Source organism: Mastacembelus armatus, chromosome 18 (genome assembly GCF_900324485.2).
Source record: "Mastacembelus armatus chromosome 18, fMasArm1.2, whole genome shotgun sequence".
NCBI lineage: Eukaryota > Metazoa > Chordata > Actinopteri > Synbranchiformes > Mastacembelidae > Mastacembelus > Mastacembelus armatus.
In genome coordinates, this window is record NC_046650.1 from 5505144 (window position 1) to 5523100 (window position 17957).

Sequence of the window (17957 nt, forward strand, 5' to 3'; positions counted from 1 at the left end):
ATAAGTCAGCCCTGGGCAACACTCTGTTCTCAGTTTCAGCAGTACAGTCGTGTGGCTCCCCATCCTCAGCTATAGGCATTAGTGTAGCAGGATTGAGAGTTGTACAACAGGACAGAGACTGCATGTGGAATACAATACTGAATACTTATTTTTATAGGCCTACACTTATTTTAATAGACTCCTTCTCCCCTTTTTTTAAAATTAATGTTTTACAATTTCTATGTAGGTCACAGGAGGGTAAACATTTTAATTTCAGACAACAGAACATTAACAGAAGTGATATACTGTTGTTTGTGCCCACACAAAGACATGGACATGTCATCTAATACAGAAGAAGTTAGTCACTGGTGCTGTCTTTGCTTGTGCTCTAGCTTTAGCCTTATTGTTTGTTTGTTTTCTATTTTAGTACTAGTGCACAATATAAAACAAAACATCTGATTTGGGTGGCCTGCTGGTAGATAAGTGCTGTGGAAGAGATGATGGACAGCAGCACAAGAAAAAGTGCCCGCTGTGGAGAGGAGACTGGATAAAGACTCACAGCCTTAAATGTATTAATCAGAAGCAGAAGAATCAAAAGAGAAGATGAACTGGTCACTAGCAAATAAGGAAATTCAAAGGTGTGGCAATGTTTCCACTCTCAACATTTGCCACCTCGCTCATCTGTGCTGTGGACGATCTGTGTGATTAGATTCATACAAACCCTTTTGTACTCAGTCCTGTGAATAAGGAGACAGTGAGGGGTTGTGAGCTGAACTTCACCACAGCTGCAGTGACACCACTGGAGGCGGAAACAGAAACAAGGTCTTTGGTTGAGTCTGTTCCTTTTTCTTGTCTATTTTATAAGCTAACACTGGAGGGCGCCATTGTGTCAGATTGACTGTAGTGTGGCCAGAGAGTGGCTCAGTGTTTCCATGTAGCTACTTTATCACATGTGGGACAGACATGAAGGCTTTGATACCATTAGATGCCTCATAAAGTAACAAGATGAGCTTTTTCCTTACACACACTGTGCTGCATTGTGATTATTTAATTATTGTGGTGATTGGTGTGATGCCCTTAAACTGAGGTGATGTAGCAGTGGAGAGTTAACCCCCTTTTAAACAGCTGAGAGATGGGTGACTTGTGTGTCAGACTCTGATCATGCGTGTATAACAGTGGCTTAGAAACACATTTAGCACTGTGTAAGATACAAAGTGAACCACTGCAGCGCTGCAGTTCACACATTTGGGGCTGGATTTCAGTTTATATTTCATTTTCATTTCAACACATGAAAACTAATGAGCAAGACAGGACGGCTGCATCCACAGCAGTGAGGTTCTTCAGAGATTTCTGCCACGTACAGTTGTATGAAAGCACAGAATTAACGCCCCACAATAGCAAACATAGGTAAGAGCAGTACTACATACACTCTTATCTCTAGTATCAGGCTACGTACCACAGGCCTTTAAGACTGCAGTAATCAAACCTTTACTCAAAAAGCCTAGTCTTGATCCAGGAGTCTTGGCTAATTATAGACCAATATCCAACCTGCCATTTATTTCTAAAATCCTAGAAAAAGCTGTTGCTAAGCAGCTATCAGACCACTTACACAGGAATGAACTATTTTAAGATTTTCAATCAGGATTTAGAGCACATCATAGTACAGAAACAGCACTGTTGAAAGTTACCAACGATCTTCTCTTAGCCTCAGATAATGGACTTGTTTCGATACTTGTCCTCCTAGACCTTAGTGTAGCATTCGACACCACTGACCACAACATCTTATTACAGAGACTGGAGCATGTGATTGGTATCAGAGGAAAAGCGTTTCCAAAGTGGTTCCAATCCTATTTATCTGACAGATTCCAGTTTGTTCATGTCCATGATGAACCTTCCACACAAACAAAAGTTAGTTATGGAGTTCCACAAGGCTCCGTGCTAGGACCGATTCTGTTCACCCTGTACATGCTTCCTTTAGGATATGTCATTAGGAAGCACTCTATTAATTACCACTGCTATGCAGATGACACTCAGTTATATCTATCTATTAAACCTGTTAACACAAACCAGTTAACCAGACTTCAAGCCTGTCTAACTGACATAAAGGCTACGACCATTTTAAGATCATGCTGCTGTTTCAGGACTTTTTTGAGAAAATGCTACTTCAGGGCTTTTATTTTGAAAGGAGAAAGTGCTGCAGGAGATTCATGGTACCTTATACTGGAATCTGGACTTTATTTTGAATATTCCTTATACTTTACAAAAATGTAATAATAACAATATAAATAACTGTAGACTTTTATTGTGAAAGTCTGACCATGTCAGAAAACCATGGGTGATATTGAAAATGGCCTCACTTGGTACCTGAAGCTGTATCCTACGGTGGCTGACAAGAGCAAACACGATGCAACGGCCAAAACACCTGCAAAAGAGAAACGCTGCAACAACAAAAACACCTGCAAAAGAGAAACGCTGCAACAATGAAAACATGCAAGAGAGAAAACACAACAGAAGTGCGCCAGGCTGATAGGGAGACCCCGAACTGAGGGATGCTATGAACAAATAACTTTTACATAGGCGAGAGAGACACATATAGTGATATAAGCCGCGTCTCATTTTGGCGGCTGCACAATGAGATGCAGCTCATAGTTGCGTCAGAATGAGCATCCTCTGATTGTTCTCGTGCGCTAATATGTGCTAAAAATGTTCTATTACATTTGTTTACTTGATCAAAAGTGTCATACAACGTTGGAAGACATGGGGGGGATTGAGGGGTAAGGGGGGGTTGTTTTTGTGGGGTGGAACATCTTGAAGATAAGTTTTCCATTTGTTATTTTTTTAAACACTTGGCCGTCATCTTTTACAATACTGTGCTTTTATAATGTAAACAGTTACGGTCAACTGTTTAAAAAGAAATAAAAGGAAAACGTACCTTTTGTCGCCTCTGTAAAAGTTACCCAAACTTTGTTTATAGGGGGACCCCGAACTGAGGGATGCTATCGGCCTGTCGGTTGTTTTTTCTCTTTTGCAGGTGTTTTCATTGTTGCAGAGTTTCTCTTTTGCAGCTGTTTTCATTGTTGCAGCGTTTCTCTCTTGCAGGTGTTTTTGTTGTTGCAGCTTTTCTCTCTTGCAGGTGTTTTCATTGTTGCAGCGTTTCTCTTTTGCAGGTGTTTTCGTTGTTGCAGCGTTTCTCTCTTGTAGGTGTTTTGGCCGTTGTGGCGCGTTTGCACTTGTCGGCCACCGTAAAATGGCAATAAGCAATGTCCGTTTTAATATGGAGTTGCTGTTTCAGGGCTTTTCTGTTGAGAAAATGCTATTTCAGGGCTTTTATTTTGAAAGAACAAATTGCTTTGATAGGAGACTCTTGGGACCTTATACTAGAATCTAGACTTTATTTTGAATATTCCTTATACTTTACAAAAATGTAATAGCTTCCTATAAATAACTGTAGACTTTTATTGTGAAGGTCTGACCATGTCAGATTACCAATGGGCAACATCCGTTTTAATATTGAGTTGTGAAAACTTCACCTCACCTCACCTCACTTCACCTCCACTTTTTGTGAAGATATTCCAAAAAATGAAGGATTGGTGGTGCGTTAGAAACAGCCTTCATTTGTGTTTTTTACCAGAACTGCTGGAGCTCTTTTATAATGGGAGTGAATGAGACATTGAGCAGTCACTCTCTGTGGGTTTGGCCACCTTGTGGAAAAACTACTTTTGAGAAAATGGTGTATGAAGAGGCAAAAATGCAGCCGTCACGATGAGTCAGAGAGCAAAATTTTCAATAAACTTAACAGCTTCTCCCAGTCTAGCGATGATGTCACCACTCTAGCTGTGAACATTCGGTTCCCATAGTAACCAATGTAAAAATCAGAAAATGCCTAAAAAACCATGAAACTTAAACTGCGATTAAAGAAAAATAGATGTCAAAAAGCTGAATACAAGACTTAGATTAATGCCTTCTGACCCTTTTAAAGGTCGAACGGTAAAGTAAAGTATACTGACACAGTTAAAGCTGAAAGAGGACAAAGTTGAAGGGGATTTTAACGTTCTCGCCATTCAAAGACAATATTAATAATAAAAAAAAAACGGCTTGCACAACAATCCCAACAATGAGGTGATGATATTTCTGTTTACTTTAGAAGTTATTATACACTGTATGCTGTGACCTGGGAAACATTAAAGACATTCATAACCAGTCTGCTGATTTTGTCTCTTTATTTACTAAGTGAGGTGGGTACACTGACAATACCACAGGTAGAATGAATGATTGTTGAATTCCTTTATAAATATAAAAATCTGACATCAGACATTTAATATACAAAAACAAAGAAATGTTATATTCAGAAACAAAATAATTTTAACAAAACACATATACTCAATTACACCACAATGATCTGTCATGTATACATGTTTACATGACTAATACACATTAGAATAAATAATATAATATTGTAATTCCTTCAAATGTAAAAAAATCATTTGGCTCAATATGAAATTAAAAGACAAATTTCCAGTATTTACAATATCAATATAAAACTGAATGACCTTTAATTATTTACTAAATTAATAAAGACATAAGGACATTATACATTAATAAAACTTCTTTTGGAGTCTATCCACTTGTCTGTCACCTGATGGTAAATGATTCTTTCAGGCTTTCGTCTCTTTTACCTTGCAGAAATATCTTCCCATGTTGAAGAAGCACTACCAAATTTTGACTTTCATCCTAGCAAGCATGTTGAATTTTCATCAATATTTCCACTTGTCTGATATTTAGAGGAATATTCATGTGGAAATGCTATTTGCTGTGATTTGTATTGTATTTTCCTTTAAGCCAAAATAATACATTATGCTTCTATTTGTTATTCTCTTCTATAACAGGACATGATTTCCACAAACAAGTTCTGCCGCACTCCAAACCGAAAGCAAAGGGGTGATCAATATTATCTCATTTCATGAAATATGATTTTTTGAGACTCTGTTCTGCCTGGTTAAGGTCAATATCTATCCAAACATGAGGAATCTCAGCAGGCTTTGCATTGTATTCTTTGGCAAATCGATCATTAAACCTTGTCATCGCATATTTCCAGTAGTCTGATGCTTCTAAACTTACATCTGAAACAATTTTCCAGTTTGGAAAAATTTTTCTGTAACGTTTGTAAGGATGCCGCTTACCATTTGTAGCTTCGCAGCAAAATTGTCTATCACTGCTAATAAGAGATGAGCAAATGTCAGTAACAAGTTTTTCTGTCTTGTCCCATTGGTATCTACCCAGACCCTCAGGTCGGTGTAGCGAAGCCTGATGTTCTTCATGGTTTGTTCCTCCTGCATCACAAGGTGCTTTGCAGAATGGACACTGTTTACCACATCCAATCAGTCTGTCAAACAGCTCAGTCTGAGGCTTCAGGTGAAGTTTATTTAGTTTTGTCCAGATGTCTGATTCTTTAAACTGCTCTTTCAGAGCTTGTCCCATCTCCCTGAGACACACTGTGAGACAGTGAGTAAACTGTTCTGGGTCAGCAGTGTTCAGGATCATGAAGGCACCAAGAGCATCCTGGGAAATGACCAGTTTATCACCAAGTTCCTTGCAGATATTCTCAACAAATGTCTTCAGACTGCTGCTATTTTTCATTTTGGCCTTTTTGATGGCATCATTTATGCTGCTGATACTTGACTGAAGACGTCGATCCTCAAATTCAGACATTTTAGACCCATCTGAGAAGTGTTTCACTATTTGGTCAAGAATCCAGTTTTTCACATACTCCTCATATGAGGAAATGTAGCTCACATACTTTTCAAAGTCTTCCTGTAAAAGCAAATCCTGTAAAATTGAAAACTGCAAGGACATCCGTGTGCTGAACTGTTCTTGTTTTGTCAACATTTCACCAAGGATATCAGGACCCAGGAAACGATTGACAAAGTCTTCAACTGCAGGTTTCAGACATTGGTTGGTGAACTCTTCTGCCTTCTTTTGGCACTGGTCTCGTTCATGGAACACATCTTTAAAATCAGCACGAAACTTCTCCTTGTTTTTCATCAGACATCTGTAAGGATCATTCACCTGGAGAAAAACTTCATGCATTTTCTGGAAGTATCTGGCTGCAGCTCCACAGATGTGCTGTTTTAGAGAAACTTCAAACTCAGTGTCTGTGTTAAGATCCTGCTTGTTTTGCAGCTTCTCATCAATTATGTGTAGGATCTCCTGGATGTAAGTTTCATGGTAATTGGTATTTCTTTCCTGTTTTTCAGTAACAAACTGTGTGCAAGCATCTATGATGCTGTCAGACAAATTTTGCAAAACCCTTGTGTAATTTTGAAGGTTTAACCACTTCCGCAGTGTGCGTTTAATGTTTCTTTCAGGTGTATATCTGAAAGGCTCCAGTCCACAATCACGCAGGTTTTTATCATTTAACAACTGATGTGCATGACTTCCCTTATGTGACAGGTTCATTCTCAGGTAATAGGACACACTGGCGAAAACATCTGTTGCCTTCTGTGCAGAAAAAGAAAGTTTCTTCAGTGTTTTATTCCACATGTTTTCAAATTCTTTGTCCAGTTCGTCGTCTGTCATCTGGATCTTTCTCTTCCGACATTCATCAATCAGTGCACATACTGCCTTCTCTATTTCTTTTGTGTGATTCTGCTTGATTCTATCAACTTCTGTCTGTCCCTGTCTGATGTCAGCTGCTGCTTCCAGCTGATGAAACACTGAGCTCTTCATTTCTTTTCCAAGGCTTTTTGCACTGTTTTCAAAGTCGGCTTTGTATCTTTCTGCCAGACAGACATGACTTTCTGTTTGTGTGAAGTACTGTGTCAGATTATCAAGAACCTTTGTCTCCCATTCAGACAGGACTTTACAGGCCTCAACTTTCAAAACCATGAGAAGTTTTCTGATGTCAGATGTTTCAGATGTTGTAGCAGCTGTACCGAAATTTGAAATCCTTGTTTCAGCATTTGTAACCCATGTGTACATATCTGTCTTGAATTCCCATTCCCATTTGTTGAACTCTGTGCACAGCCTCATGTATGCATCAGCCACTAGGCTGTTTCTGAAGCTGAAGATGAAGTTTTCATGTTTTACTGCCTTCCACAGGCTGGTCATCCACTCTGTAAAGTCCAAGATTTTATTCGCAGATAATTTACAGCTTCCCAGTAGGTGAATGATGTTTTTCTTGAGCTCATATACAGCCTCACTGTAACCTGCATTGACTGGTGCCATTGGTGGGTTTCCATTCCAGAGTCCAGGAACGTACCAGTTGCCGGTGTCTGGACTATACTCCATTACATCCGTGAAGCTCTTGTACTCCTCTTTCTTTTCCATTTTGGCTGCAGCCTGGGTCATCTCGTTTAGCTGCTGAAGCAGTATTTTCCTGTCTCTTAAGTTCTTCTCATGGGCTGAAACATCAGACACATTCTGGTGGACAAACTGACATTTGGGCTTCTTGCCCACCTCTTTCATCCTGAGAAAAGCATGCACAACTATTTGGAGAACGTTCCTCATTTCTGTTGAGTTCTCCATTGCAATGTTGATAATGGTGATATCACTCAGACCCACAACAAGTGTTGCTAGCTCATTGTCGTGCTCATAACTGTCATCCAGCTGTGCCAGTTCTGGTGACTTTAAGCCCTCAGTGTCAATGATCACCATGAAGTCACAGTTGAGAACTTTTTTAACGTCTTCATTGATTCTGAGCAGCAACATAAAAGCACCTCGAGTACATCGACCACTGCTGACTGCAAACTGCACTCCAAACATGGTGTTAAGGAGAGTGGACTTTCCTGTGCTCTGAACTCCAAGAACTGTGACTACCAGGATCTTGTTCTGTGGAGACACCAAGTCACTGAGCTGAGCGAGGACGTCACTGACCCATCTGAGAGGTATGTTGGATGCATCTCCATCTACCAGCTCAAGAGGAAATCCATCACGCAGTAACTCTGCACACAGTTTGGGCAGATGCTTCAGTTGTTGACATGATGGGGATGTTTCTGGAAGGGAAAGCGAAGCTTCATAGATTTGACCCATTTCACGGAAGAAGTGTTCAGTCCCCAGTGAGCTGTTGGAAAGTTGTTTGTCAATGTCTTTAATCTCCTCTTTCTTCTCAGAGTCCTTGTATTTCTTTTTGTACTGCTCTCTAAGGTCGGACAGTTTTTCTCGAGACAGGCTATTAAGGTTCATTTGCATCCATTTCAGGAAATAACATCTCTCTGTTCCTGGCCTTGATATAGCACTGATGAAGCATGACATTGCCTTTGACATGTTATAAGAGTTCTGTTGTTTCCAAAGTTCTTTTTTCTTTTCCTGAAGATCACTTTTGTACATTTCTATGTTTTGAGTCCCAACTTTTTGAAGACGAAACTCCTCCTTCTCTAAACTTGTCAGTTCCTTCCATATTTGGCCTTGCAGGGGAAGCTGTGCTTCTTTGTAATTTGGGATGTCTTGAATTTCTGCAGTGATGGCATCTGCATTTTTCTTGGCAGCCTGGCACTGTGGACAATCCTCATCAACTGAGATTCCCAGTTCATGGGCAATGTCAGCCATCAGCTCTATTTTCATCTTTATCTTTGAGTTCTCGACTACATTACTGACTGTTTCCCTCAGTTTTTTGACAAACTCTGCATCATTCATCCCCTTGTTTTTCAAAATAATGTTGCTGTTAGTCAAGCCCAACTTGGTTGCTGTTTTTTCCAGTGCATTCATTCTGAAGCTCTTACTCTCAGGGTTGCTCACCAAGAAGATCTGTGCCTTGTGGTGCTGGTTAATAAGCAGTTCACTGTCAGAGTCCAAATTGTCAAAGAACACAAAAACTGCTGCAGATGTCAGACACAAAAAAGAAAATTGTGTCACAAATGAAGCAACATCCCCACGAAGGTTAGCTACAGCTACTGGCTCACTGAAAATATCAATGTTTTTGTTTCCACAGGGAAGATACCAAGTAATTTCAACCAGTCCATTGGAAATTCTTCTTGGACTGTCACCACCCTGCATGTTACAGTGAACAAAGGTGTCATGGTACTGCTGAGAACTGCTCAGAAGCTTATTGAGGATCTCTGACTTGGACAGGGAGCACTCACCCAGTCTCACAAAAGATATCATTGGAAGATCAGAGAGAACAATTCTGTCTTCAATGAAGCCTTTGGATTCTGAGAGTGACTGAGGTCTGTACTTCTTAACAATGTCTCTCATGGCCCACAGCATGAGTGTGGACTGTTGTGTGTCAGAGTTGGGAAGCAGCAGAGGTACAGAAAACTGACACATAGACATTTTGAGCGCCATTTCCTGTTGGACAAAACCATCAGAAACCAGAAACAGAGCAGTGATTATATCAAGGGGGTTCAGTATGTCACCTGAGTATGGACTGTCAAACAGACCCTGAATATCTAATGTTGTGTTTCTGTTTTCAGCATCACTGGTTGATTCACCTTGTGATGTACATTTCACATCCCTGGCTGTCACATTAACCATCATCAGTTTCTTCAGAAAATACCATGGAAGATCTGAATTAGACTTGGCAGGTTCATCAGTAATGGTCTTCTCATCAATCTGAAGTATTCTGCTCAGTGACAGCTTCTCTCTGTAGTGCTGCTCCAACCCCAGATCCTCCAACAGGCTCTGCAGTTGTGTCTCTGTGGGCATGAAGATGGTTGGTCATTGATATTTCATCATTCTAAAACATAGATCCTAAATTAATGAACAAACATGAGTTCATGCATACTGTATATGTTGAAATGTCCAGTAATTTGGTGCAATGTACAAAGTTGAATCAAATTTTTTTATCCAAGTTGTACTGTACTCTACTCTTTTACTCTCTACACTACTCTAGTTATTTATTTTAATAATCTTTATTAATTTATTCAGTTTTGTGTGTAAAATCCGAAATATTCCCAGAAATTCTCTTTTTATAAAAAGGTTGTGGAAATGATTCAGTTAGTGTATGTTACAATGTGTGACTGTTTTTGTCTTAGTCTGGTCAGTTTAATGGCTAATTCTTGCATTTATCACTTGTGTTCACAATAATTATGATGAAAAATTCTATAGTCTATACTATCATGGTCTTGAGAGTTCAATGCACCACAACTTAAGAAAACACGTAAATACATAAAACATAAGCAAGTTAACAAAACTATTAAAAAACACAGGCAATTCTACTTTTTAAAAGTTGCAAAAAGAGAAAACATAACTAGAAATTGCAGATTAGCACAGATGACAAATATATTTCCACAAGCAATTGAATAAAAATCTTACATTTGCATATTCGTCACTTTTTAGTGGAACCTAACATTGCATACATTTAGCAGTCGTAACAACAACTTTGTTTAAGATCTGTGGGGGTTTTACACCATGTCAAAGGGTCACTCGAATATTTACTTAACCCATTTCTGGTATGTGGTTTTGTCTGTTTTATTGGGTTAGTGTTTTATCGTTTTAGAGCTTTGGAAATAACTGCCTACAATTTGATTAGTGCTAAAGGTAGAGGACGCCTGAACAAACATGTAGGGTCTTTTCCAATATGAGTCCACCCCTTTTGACAGAGATATATAAACCTGATGTTGTAACACAAAGTTAGAGAATTCTGCAAAGCCTTCTCTCCGGGCGCCCGTGATTAAACCTGAGTTGATTCATCACACTTGTGGTTGTTTCTGAGAATTAGCAACTCTCAAACTTAAATAAATTTCTATGACAGATTGCGAATGGAAAGTTAAAACAAATAATCAGGAAAAAAAAAACTGAAAAAAACTTGCATTACTTAATTTTCCAGCCCCAACTGTTGTCTGGTCACTGTATAATGGGCAACCCCCAGTGAAAATAAAATTGATCAGACAAACAGCATGTGTTTTGAACTCACATTGTTTTGTGCTTAGATTAATCTATATTATTTCTATTTTATCTTCTTATTCTTTCCCAACACTTTTGCAGTCAGACCATCAATGTGGAACACTGCTGTGATTTATTGCTTCATGCTTTATAACTTACTTGTATGTCCGGATGTCATGACAGGTCACTGCATCTGGAGTGTGGAAGACCGTTATTGCTTAATTACCTATAACTTACTTTGTTGTAGTACATGTGTAGCTGCCATGTCAGGCTTGTTTATACTTGGATTCTTCAGTTCATCAGAAACTATCTCCCACTCCCTGGAAATGCTCACAGTGTAGTTCTCCACTTCACCAGCAGGAGTGTCCAAATGCAGAGACACTGACTCACTGCTGACATTAGAGACTTTGATCCTCCCAGGACAGCAGGTAACTGTGGAAATAATAATAATATGCTGATGATCATAGTGCTTTAATTAAAGTTACCTACATACACACTGTACATCAATTAGTGTCTTTCTGCTGACCTCTGTCAAGTTCATCCATCACTGCTGTTGGAGGGTCTGTTGTTTCCTCACAGTAAAGTTCAATGAATATATCATCATCACCAATTTCCTTGATAAATGATAAAAACATATGTAAAAACAATGTATATTATCTTATCCTATACACATTACCTTACAGGACAGTGTTTCTGTTTCATTTTTCTGGATCTTTAGATGGACAAAATATTTACCTCCATTGTGGTTAGTCAGTCATCCCACACTTTCTCCAGATTATTGCAATAGTTTCTCACTGAAAGATAGAGAAACAACTCATCATTCCTCAACTTATTTAAATATCCTGCCAAACAATGCTAATATTTATAACTTTCTACACGTCTTAGTAATAACATGTGGTCTGCAATACTGAGCTTAATGTTACTATATTATGTTAGAAAAAGCCAAATAAATGTGACCTTCAGAAATAAAAGTCACCGCAGTAAAGACAGTGATGTTTTCTTTAGTGTCTTCAACAAATTTGTGAATGTATTATTAATGATTGATGAAATGATTGAAGCGAAATGATTGCACTTCCTGGTGATGTGGCATAGATGTGTATGTGAATTTTTTTGAAGAATGATATTTATCAGTCAATAAAAATACGTTAAAGAAATGTATTTGTAACACAAAAACATTAGAAACAGTAAAACAATTTTGTACCTGGTCCAGCATGTGTCAAACACAGTATTAGGTTTAAATAAGAGTTTACAACAGGAGTCCTTAAATCACTGCAGCATCTCATTAATCATCACTTAACCAAACAATTACTATTCCGTATGTTGTTCATCTTGTTTTTCAAGACCTTCCCTGTCAGCATCAGGCACACAACAGAACAAATCAAAACGGTATATAACTCACCTCTATAGATGAGATTTACCCATGGAACTACTGCTCTGTTCAGATTATAAAGAGTTACTGCAGATGAAGCCCAGTGCAGCCCATTTTATTCTGCTGGGTGAAGATACTTTCACTTTTGGTTTAACCTCTTAAGCCATATGGTGCTGGAAGGTGTGGGTTGACAGAACAGACACACCCAGAATAGTACTGTATGACTGGACCCTGTAACAGGTCTGTCTGGTTTACCAGGTTAAGGATCATGTGTTTATCTCAGAAACCACATGTGGATAATCTACTTTATGAAAATTTCTTTTCCTAAGACCTTTATGAAGATGATCTTAGTACGAATTATTGTTATGGCATGTGTTTTTTCTTGTTTTGAAATTTTGTCTAGAACACCCCAGTCTGTTCCTAGTGGCTTATGCAAAAGTTGTTTTCATCCAGTCTTTTTTTGGAAAGAAATCATGTCTTTCCTATCTGGCTTTAAAACACGTCACAGAACTGAATCCACTCTCCTGAAGGTTCAGAATGACATCCTCCTGTCCCTTGATTCTAAAAAACCTGTGCTTCTAGTGATGCTGGACCTCACTACAGCATTTAACACTGTGGATTACTCACTCCTCCTGACACGTTTATCACAACAATTTGGCCTTCAGGTACCTGTGCTATAGTGGTTTAGGTCCTATTTAACAAATAGGACTTTCTCTGTTATGATTGGTGACCTTTCCTCCTCTCTAGCTCCCCTGACCTCTGGTGTGCCACAGGGTTCCATTTTGGGCCCTGTTCTATTTTCTTTGTACGTTAACATTAGGGTCAATTATTGCAAAATACAAGGTTTCCTTTCATCTGTATGCAGATGATTTACAAATGTATCTGCCAATTGTTTGAAATTCTTCTGACGCACTCATATGCATTCATAGATGTGTGGATGACATCAAACTCTGGCTGTCACAGAATTTTTGAACACCTCCAACCTCAATGGTATTGCAGCTCCTGGTCTTGATTCTCTGAACCCTCACTTTAACCAGTTGGTCAAATATTTGGTGGTGACCTTAGAAAACAGCTTAAATTTTCATAAACAAATTAACTCAGTTGTCAAGGCAAGCTTTTTTCAGCTACGCCTCCTTGCAAAGGTTAAGCCCTTTCTGAGCTACAGTGACCTGGAGTTCCAGGACTGATTAACGCTCTTTATGTTGGAATTAATTAAGCTTGTCTGTATCAGTTACAACTTGTACAGAATACTACGGCCTGCTTGCACCTTCATATTTATGTGAGATTTTAAGTTCTCACCAACCCAGCAGAGCTCTGCGTTCTGCTGGCCAACAACTGCTAGAGGCCCCATGGTTGAGGTGCAAACAGTGGGGTGATCGTTCTTTTGCAGTGGCAGGTCCCAAACTCTGGAATATTCTGCCCATTGAGTTATGTACCACCACTGACCTGCCTCTGTTTAAAGCCAAACTTAAGACTTGCTTATTCTACTCTGCCACCTTTCTGTGTTTTTGGTCAATTTTACATATTTTTTACTGTGTATATGCATTCTTTAATCAGTTGTTTTTGGTGTGAAACACTTTGGTCAACTTAAGTTGTTGTAAGGTACTATATAAATAAAGTTGATTGATTGATTGATTGAGTGATTGATTGAATGATATAAAACTCACTATTACCTTTGTTTCTCTCACTCCTCAACCCTGTATCCTAAAAATTAAGTTTCTATGCAACTAAACTGTATTCTTATTTACGTTTTGCTACAAAATGTAATTTGTCCTTGATTGCTAGGAACGTGTTGATATCTTGTGATGTTTATTTTCATTCACTACATACACTACCCAGGAGAGTTGTCAACGGTTGATGACACCCAGCCTCACAACAAGGTCTCATTTCCACCGAACGACTTTCACAGTAAGTTGGTGGCTAGTATTAGCCTGCTACGTGATTAGCTTAAACGTTTTTCTCTATATGTAATGCATTTCTTGGTATTACCAGCATGGTGTACTGCTGCAACCTTGTGGGGGCTGGGAAACAAGGTGGTCTGGGAACAGAGACATGTACTTGGTCCTTTAGGAAGTCCTATTTCTTACAGATGTCTACCACCACATTGTGTTCAGGGAACAGGTAAAAAAACAAGGACTGGATCATCCTTCGTCCCTATACATTATATGCATATTGCACATCTATTTCTACCACATTTAAGGCGTTACACCACTGTTGCAGTTCTGCTTAGTTACATTTAAATCCCTGCACTCATATTTGCACTAGTTCACAGACTGCATACAATGTACAGTACTGTGCATAAGTTTTAGGCACTATAGATGTTTTAGATTCTTATCTATCAGGTGTCTGATTGAGCCCAGGTTCATTGTGCAGCCCTTTGTGTAGGACAAGTGCATAAAGGTACCTGTCACAGTTCATGAAGAAATATCTGCAGAGTCAAGAAGAACCAGGAATCCTACAGTTTATGATCTGACCCCCACAGAAGCCTGATCTGGGCAGTGTGGAGTCAGTCTTGATCACATGAAGACACAGAAACACTGGGACAGCCTGAATCTACAGAAGCGCTACAGCAGCTTCTCCAAGGTGATGCAAAGTACCAGGAGAAACTGTGTGCAGGTCAAACCAGAGAACTGCTGCTGATTTAAGGGCAAAGGGAAGAGCTGCAAATACTGATTAGATTTAGGTTTTGTTCCCTTTACTGCACTTTGTATGAAGTTAAATGAAAAATTATATATGTACTTTATATCAAAAGCATCTCGTGTATTTTTAGTGCCTAAAACTTTTGCACTGTGCTGTATTTACTGTGGGCAGCACGGTGGGTGAGTGGTTAGCACTGTTGCGTCACAGCAAGAAGGGCTTGGGTTCACAAACTATCAGGGACCTTTCTGTGTGGAGTTTGTATGTTCTCCCTGTGCTTGTGTAGGTTTTCTCCAGGTACTCTGGTTTCCTCCCACAGGCCCCCTTCCTGATTTCTTATTTTTTTGCATATTTGTCACACTTTGTTTCAGATCATCAAACAAATTTAAATATTAGTCAAAGATAGTCTGTTACAGCGCTGGCTTTATAACCTTTTAACAATAATAAAATAAGTAGTGAACAGTAATCAGGCCTGGGTGTGGCTAGAGGAATTGAACTCAGGTGTGATAAACCACAGTTATGTTTTAACAGGGAGGGCAAACACTTTTTCACACAGGGCCATGTAGTTTTGGATTTAGTTTTCCCTTAATAATAAAAACCATTTAAAAACTGCATGATGTGTTTACTTGTGTTATCTTTGACTAATATTTAAAATTGTTTGATGATCTGAAACATTAAAGTGTGACAAACATGCAAAAAAATAAGAAATCAGGAAGGGGGCCAACACTTATTCACACTACTGTATGTCAGGTTGATTGGTGACTCTAAATTGCCCATAGGAGTGAGTGTGAGTGTGTGAGGTTGTTTGTCTCTAAGGGGCCCTGTGATGGACTGGTGACCTGTCCAGGGTATACCCCTGCCTTTCACCCAAAGAGAGCTGGGATAGGCTCCAGCAGATCCCTGTGACCCTAAATAGGAATAAGTGAGTATAGATCATGGATGGACGGAGGCACACTACAAGCCAGAGGAGTAAAATAAAGTGCAACTTTTAGTCTAGAAAATACGGTACTTTGAATAGCAATCTGCACACAATAGATAATCACCCTAATTATAGTGAAACAGATCCACACCTAGTTTTGCCCATTAATTGTCTGGAATGTTGTGGCACAGCAGTGGTTCTTTGAAGTTACTATTTTTAAAAATGTTACAGACGGCACACTTCAAAACAACTTTGTTTCAAGATTTTGGGCAATAATAGTACATCTTTAGCGCTGCCTTTACATATGACAACCCCAAGATGGGTGGCATGAATCTGCATTACTTTCATCACTAATGAGAGACTGATGTGAGACTAATCTGTTAGAAGACTCACCTCAAACTCTTCTTTAAGTAGTTGTTCCATATCTGTGAGAGCTCTTGAGCCATAGACAACTGGTTGTGCATCCTGCATTATTACAGCTCCCTGTGCCTCAGAACCTGCATCCACCGACAATGTGACATTGAAAGGGATAGTGTTCCCGATTTATTGCTTTGTTGAGGTCTTGGGGATCAATATAGAATCTTATCTTTTTATTTGGTTTTTGGACCTTGACCATGCACTTAAGCCAGTGTGTGGCTTCGGACTGTTTTTGAACAACACCCAGCCATTCCATCCTTTTCAGTTCACATTTTATTTTATCTATTAGTGCTACAGGTACCTTTCTGGCTGGGTGAAGCACTAGATGTTACAGCTGGATCAGTGTGAATGTGATGCACACCCAAGCTGTCTGAACACATCCTGGTACTCCTTTAGAATGTCTGTTTCTTCTTCTTTTTTGTCCACTTTGTACAGTCTTTTGATTATTCCCAGCTCCATAGTCTATTCCTAAGATATCTTCTAAGTTGGCTTTTATTATCTAGAATTCCAACACGTACTTCTGTTTTGTACTTACATTTTGTACATTTCAGCTTTACCATGCCCATTGGCACCATCTGGTGGCAAGAATAGGCTCCTAATTTAAACTTGAATTCATCAAAGGTGCATGCATTCCAGCTTCTTCTTCTTCTTCTCCTTTGGGCTGCTCCCTTCAGGGGTCGTCACAGCGAATCATCGGCCTCCATTTAACCCTATCCTCTGTATCCTCCTCACCCACACCAACTATCCTCATGTCTTGTTTGGTCTTCCTCTAGGCCTCCTTCCTGGCAGCTCTAACCTCAGCATCCTTTTACCAATATATTTACTGCCCCTCCCCTGAACATGTCCAAACCATCTCAGTCTGGCTTCCCTGGCTTTTTCTCCAAAACATCTAACATGAGCTGTCCCTCTGATGTCCTCATCCCTGATCCTATCCATCCTCGTCACTCCCAGAGAGAACCTCAACATCTTCAGCTCTGCTACCTCCAAGCTCTGCCTCCTGTCTTTGTCTCAGTGCCACTGTCTCTAAACCAGACAACATTGCTGGTCTCACCACTGTCTTGTACACCTTTCCTTTCATTCTTGATGACACTCTTTTGTCACACATCACACCTGACACTTTCCTCCACCCGTTCCAACCTGCTTGCACACGTCTCTTCACTTCTTGCTCTGGACTGTTGACCCTGAGTATTTAAAATCCTCCACCTTCTTCAACTCTACTCCCTGTAACCTCACCGTTCTACTTGAGTCCCTCTCATTTACACACATGTACTCTGTTTTACTGTGGCTCAGCTTCATTCCTCTCCTTTCCAGAGCAAACCTCCACCTTTCTAGATTTTCCTTCACCTGCTTCCTGCTCTCACTACACATGACAATGTCATCTGCAAACATCATGGTCCACGGAGATTCCTGTCTAACCTCATCTGTCAGCCTGTCCATCACCACAGCAAACAAGAAGGGGCTCAAAGCCGATCCTTGGTGCAGCCCCACCTCCACCTTGAACTCCTCTGTCACCCCTACAGCACACCTCACCACTGTCTTACAGCTCTCATACATGTCCTGCACCACTCGAACATACTTCTCTGCCACTCTAGACTTCCTCATACAAAACCACAGCTCCTCTCTCGGCACCCTGTCATATGCTTTTTCCAAATCTACAAAGACACAATGCAGCTCCTTCTGGCCTTCTCTGTACTTCTCCATCAGCATTCTCAAAGCAAATACTGCATCTGTGGTTCTCTTTCTTGGCATGAAACCATAACTGCTGCTCACAAATGCTCACTTCTGACCTCAGCCTAGCCTCCACTACTCTTTCCCATA

The 17957-nt window shown here is 39.7% G+C and overlaps 1 protein-coding gene across 1 annotated transcript; it reads right to left on the reverse strand.

The window, feature by feature from the left end:
- Nucleotides 1-4472: 4472 nt before the first annotated feature.
- LOC113144419 (up-regulator of cell proliferation-like) lies at nt 4473-11584 on the reverse strand. Its single transcript, XM_026330483.1, has 4 exons — nt 11533-11584; nt 11324-11411; nt 11035-11229; nt 4473-9608 (listed from the first exon to the last, which is right to left on the reverse strand). The coding sequence occupies exons 1-4, from the start codon at nt 11536-11538 to the stop codon at nt 4933-4935; spliced, it is 4965 nt and encodes a 1654-aa protein (XP_026186268.1). The 5' UTR covers nt 11539-11584; the 3' UTR covers nt 4473-4932.
- Between the last annotated feature and the right edge of the window lie 6373 nt (nt 11585-17957).

Coding starts and splice junctions, on each gene's coding strand:
- LOC113144419 (XM_026330483.1), bottom strand. Junction 11,230..11,323: donor GATGGATGAACTTGACAGAG/GTCAGCAGAAAG, acceptor TTATTTCCACAG/TTACCTGCTGTCCTGGGAGG. Junction 9,609..11,034: donor TACACATGTACTACAACAAA/GTAAGTTATAGG, acceptor TCATGCCCACAG/AGACACAACTGCAGAGCCTG.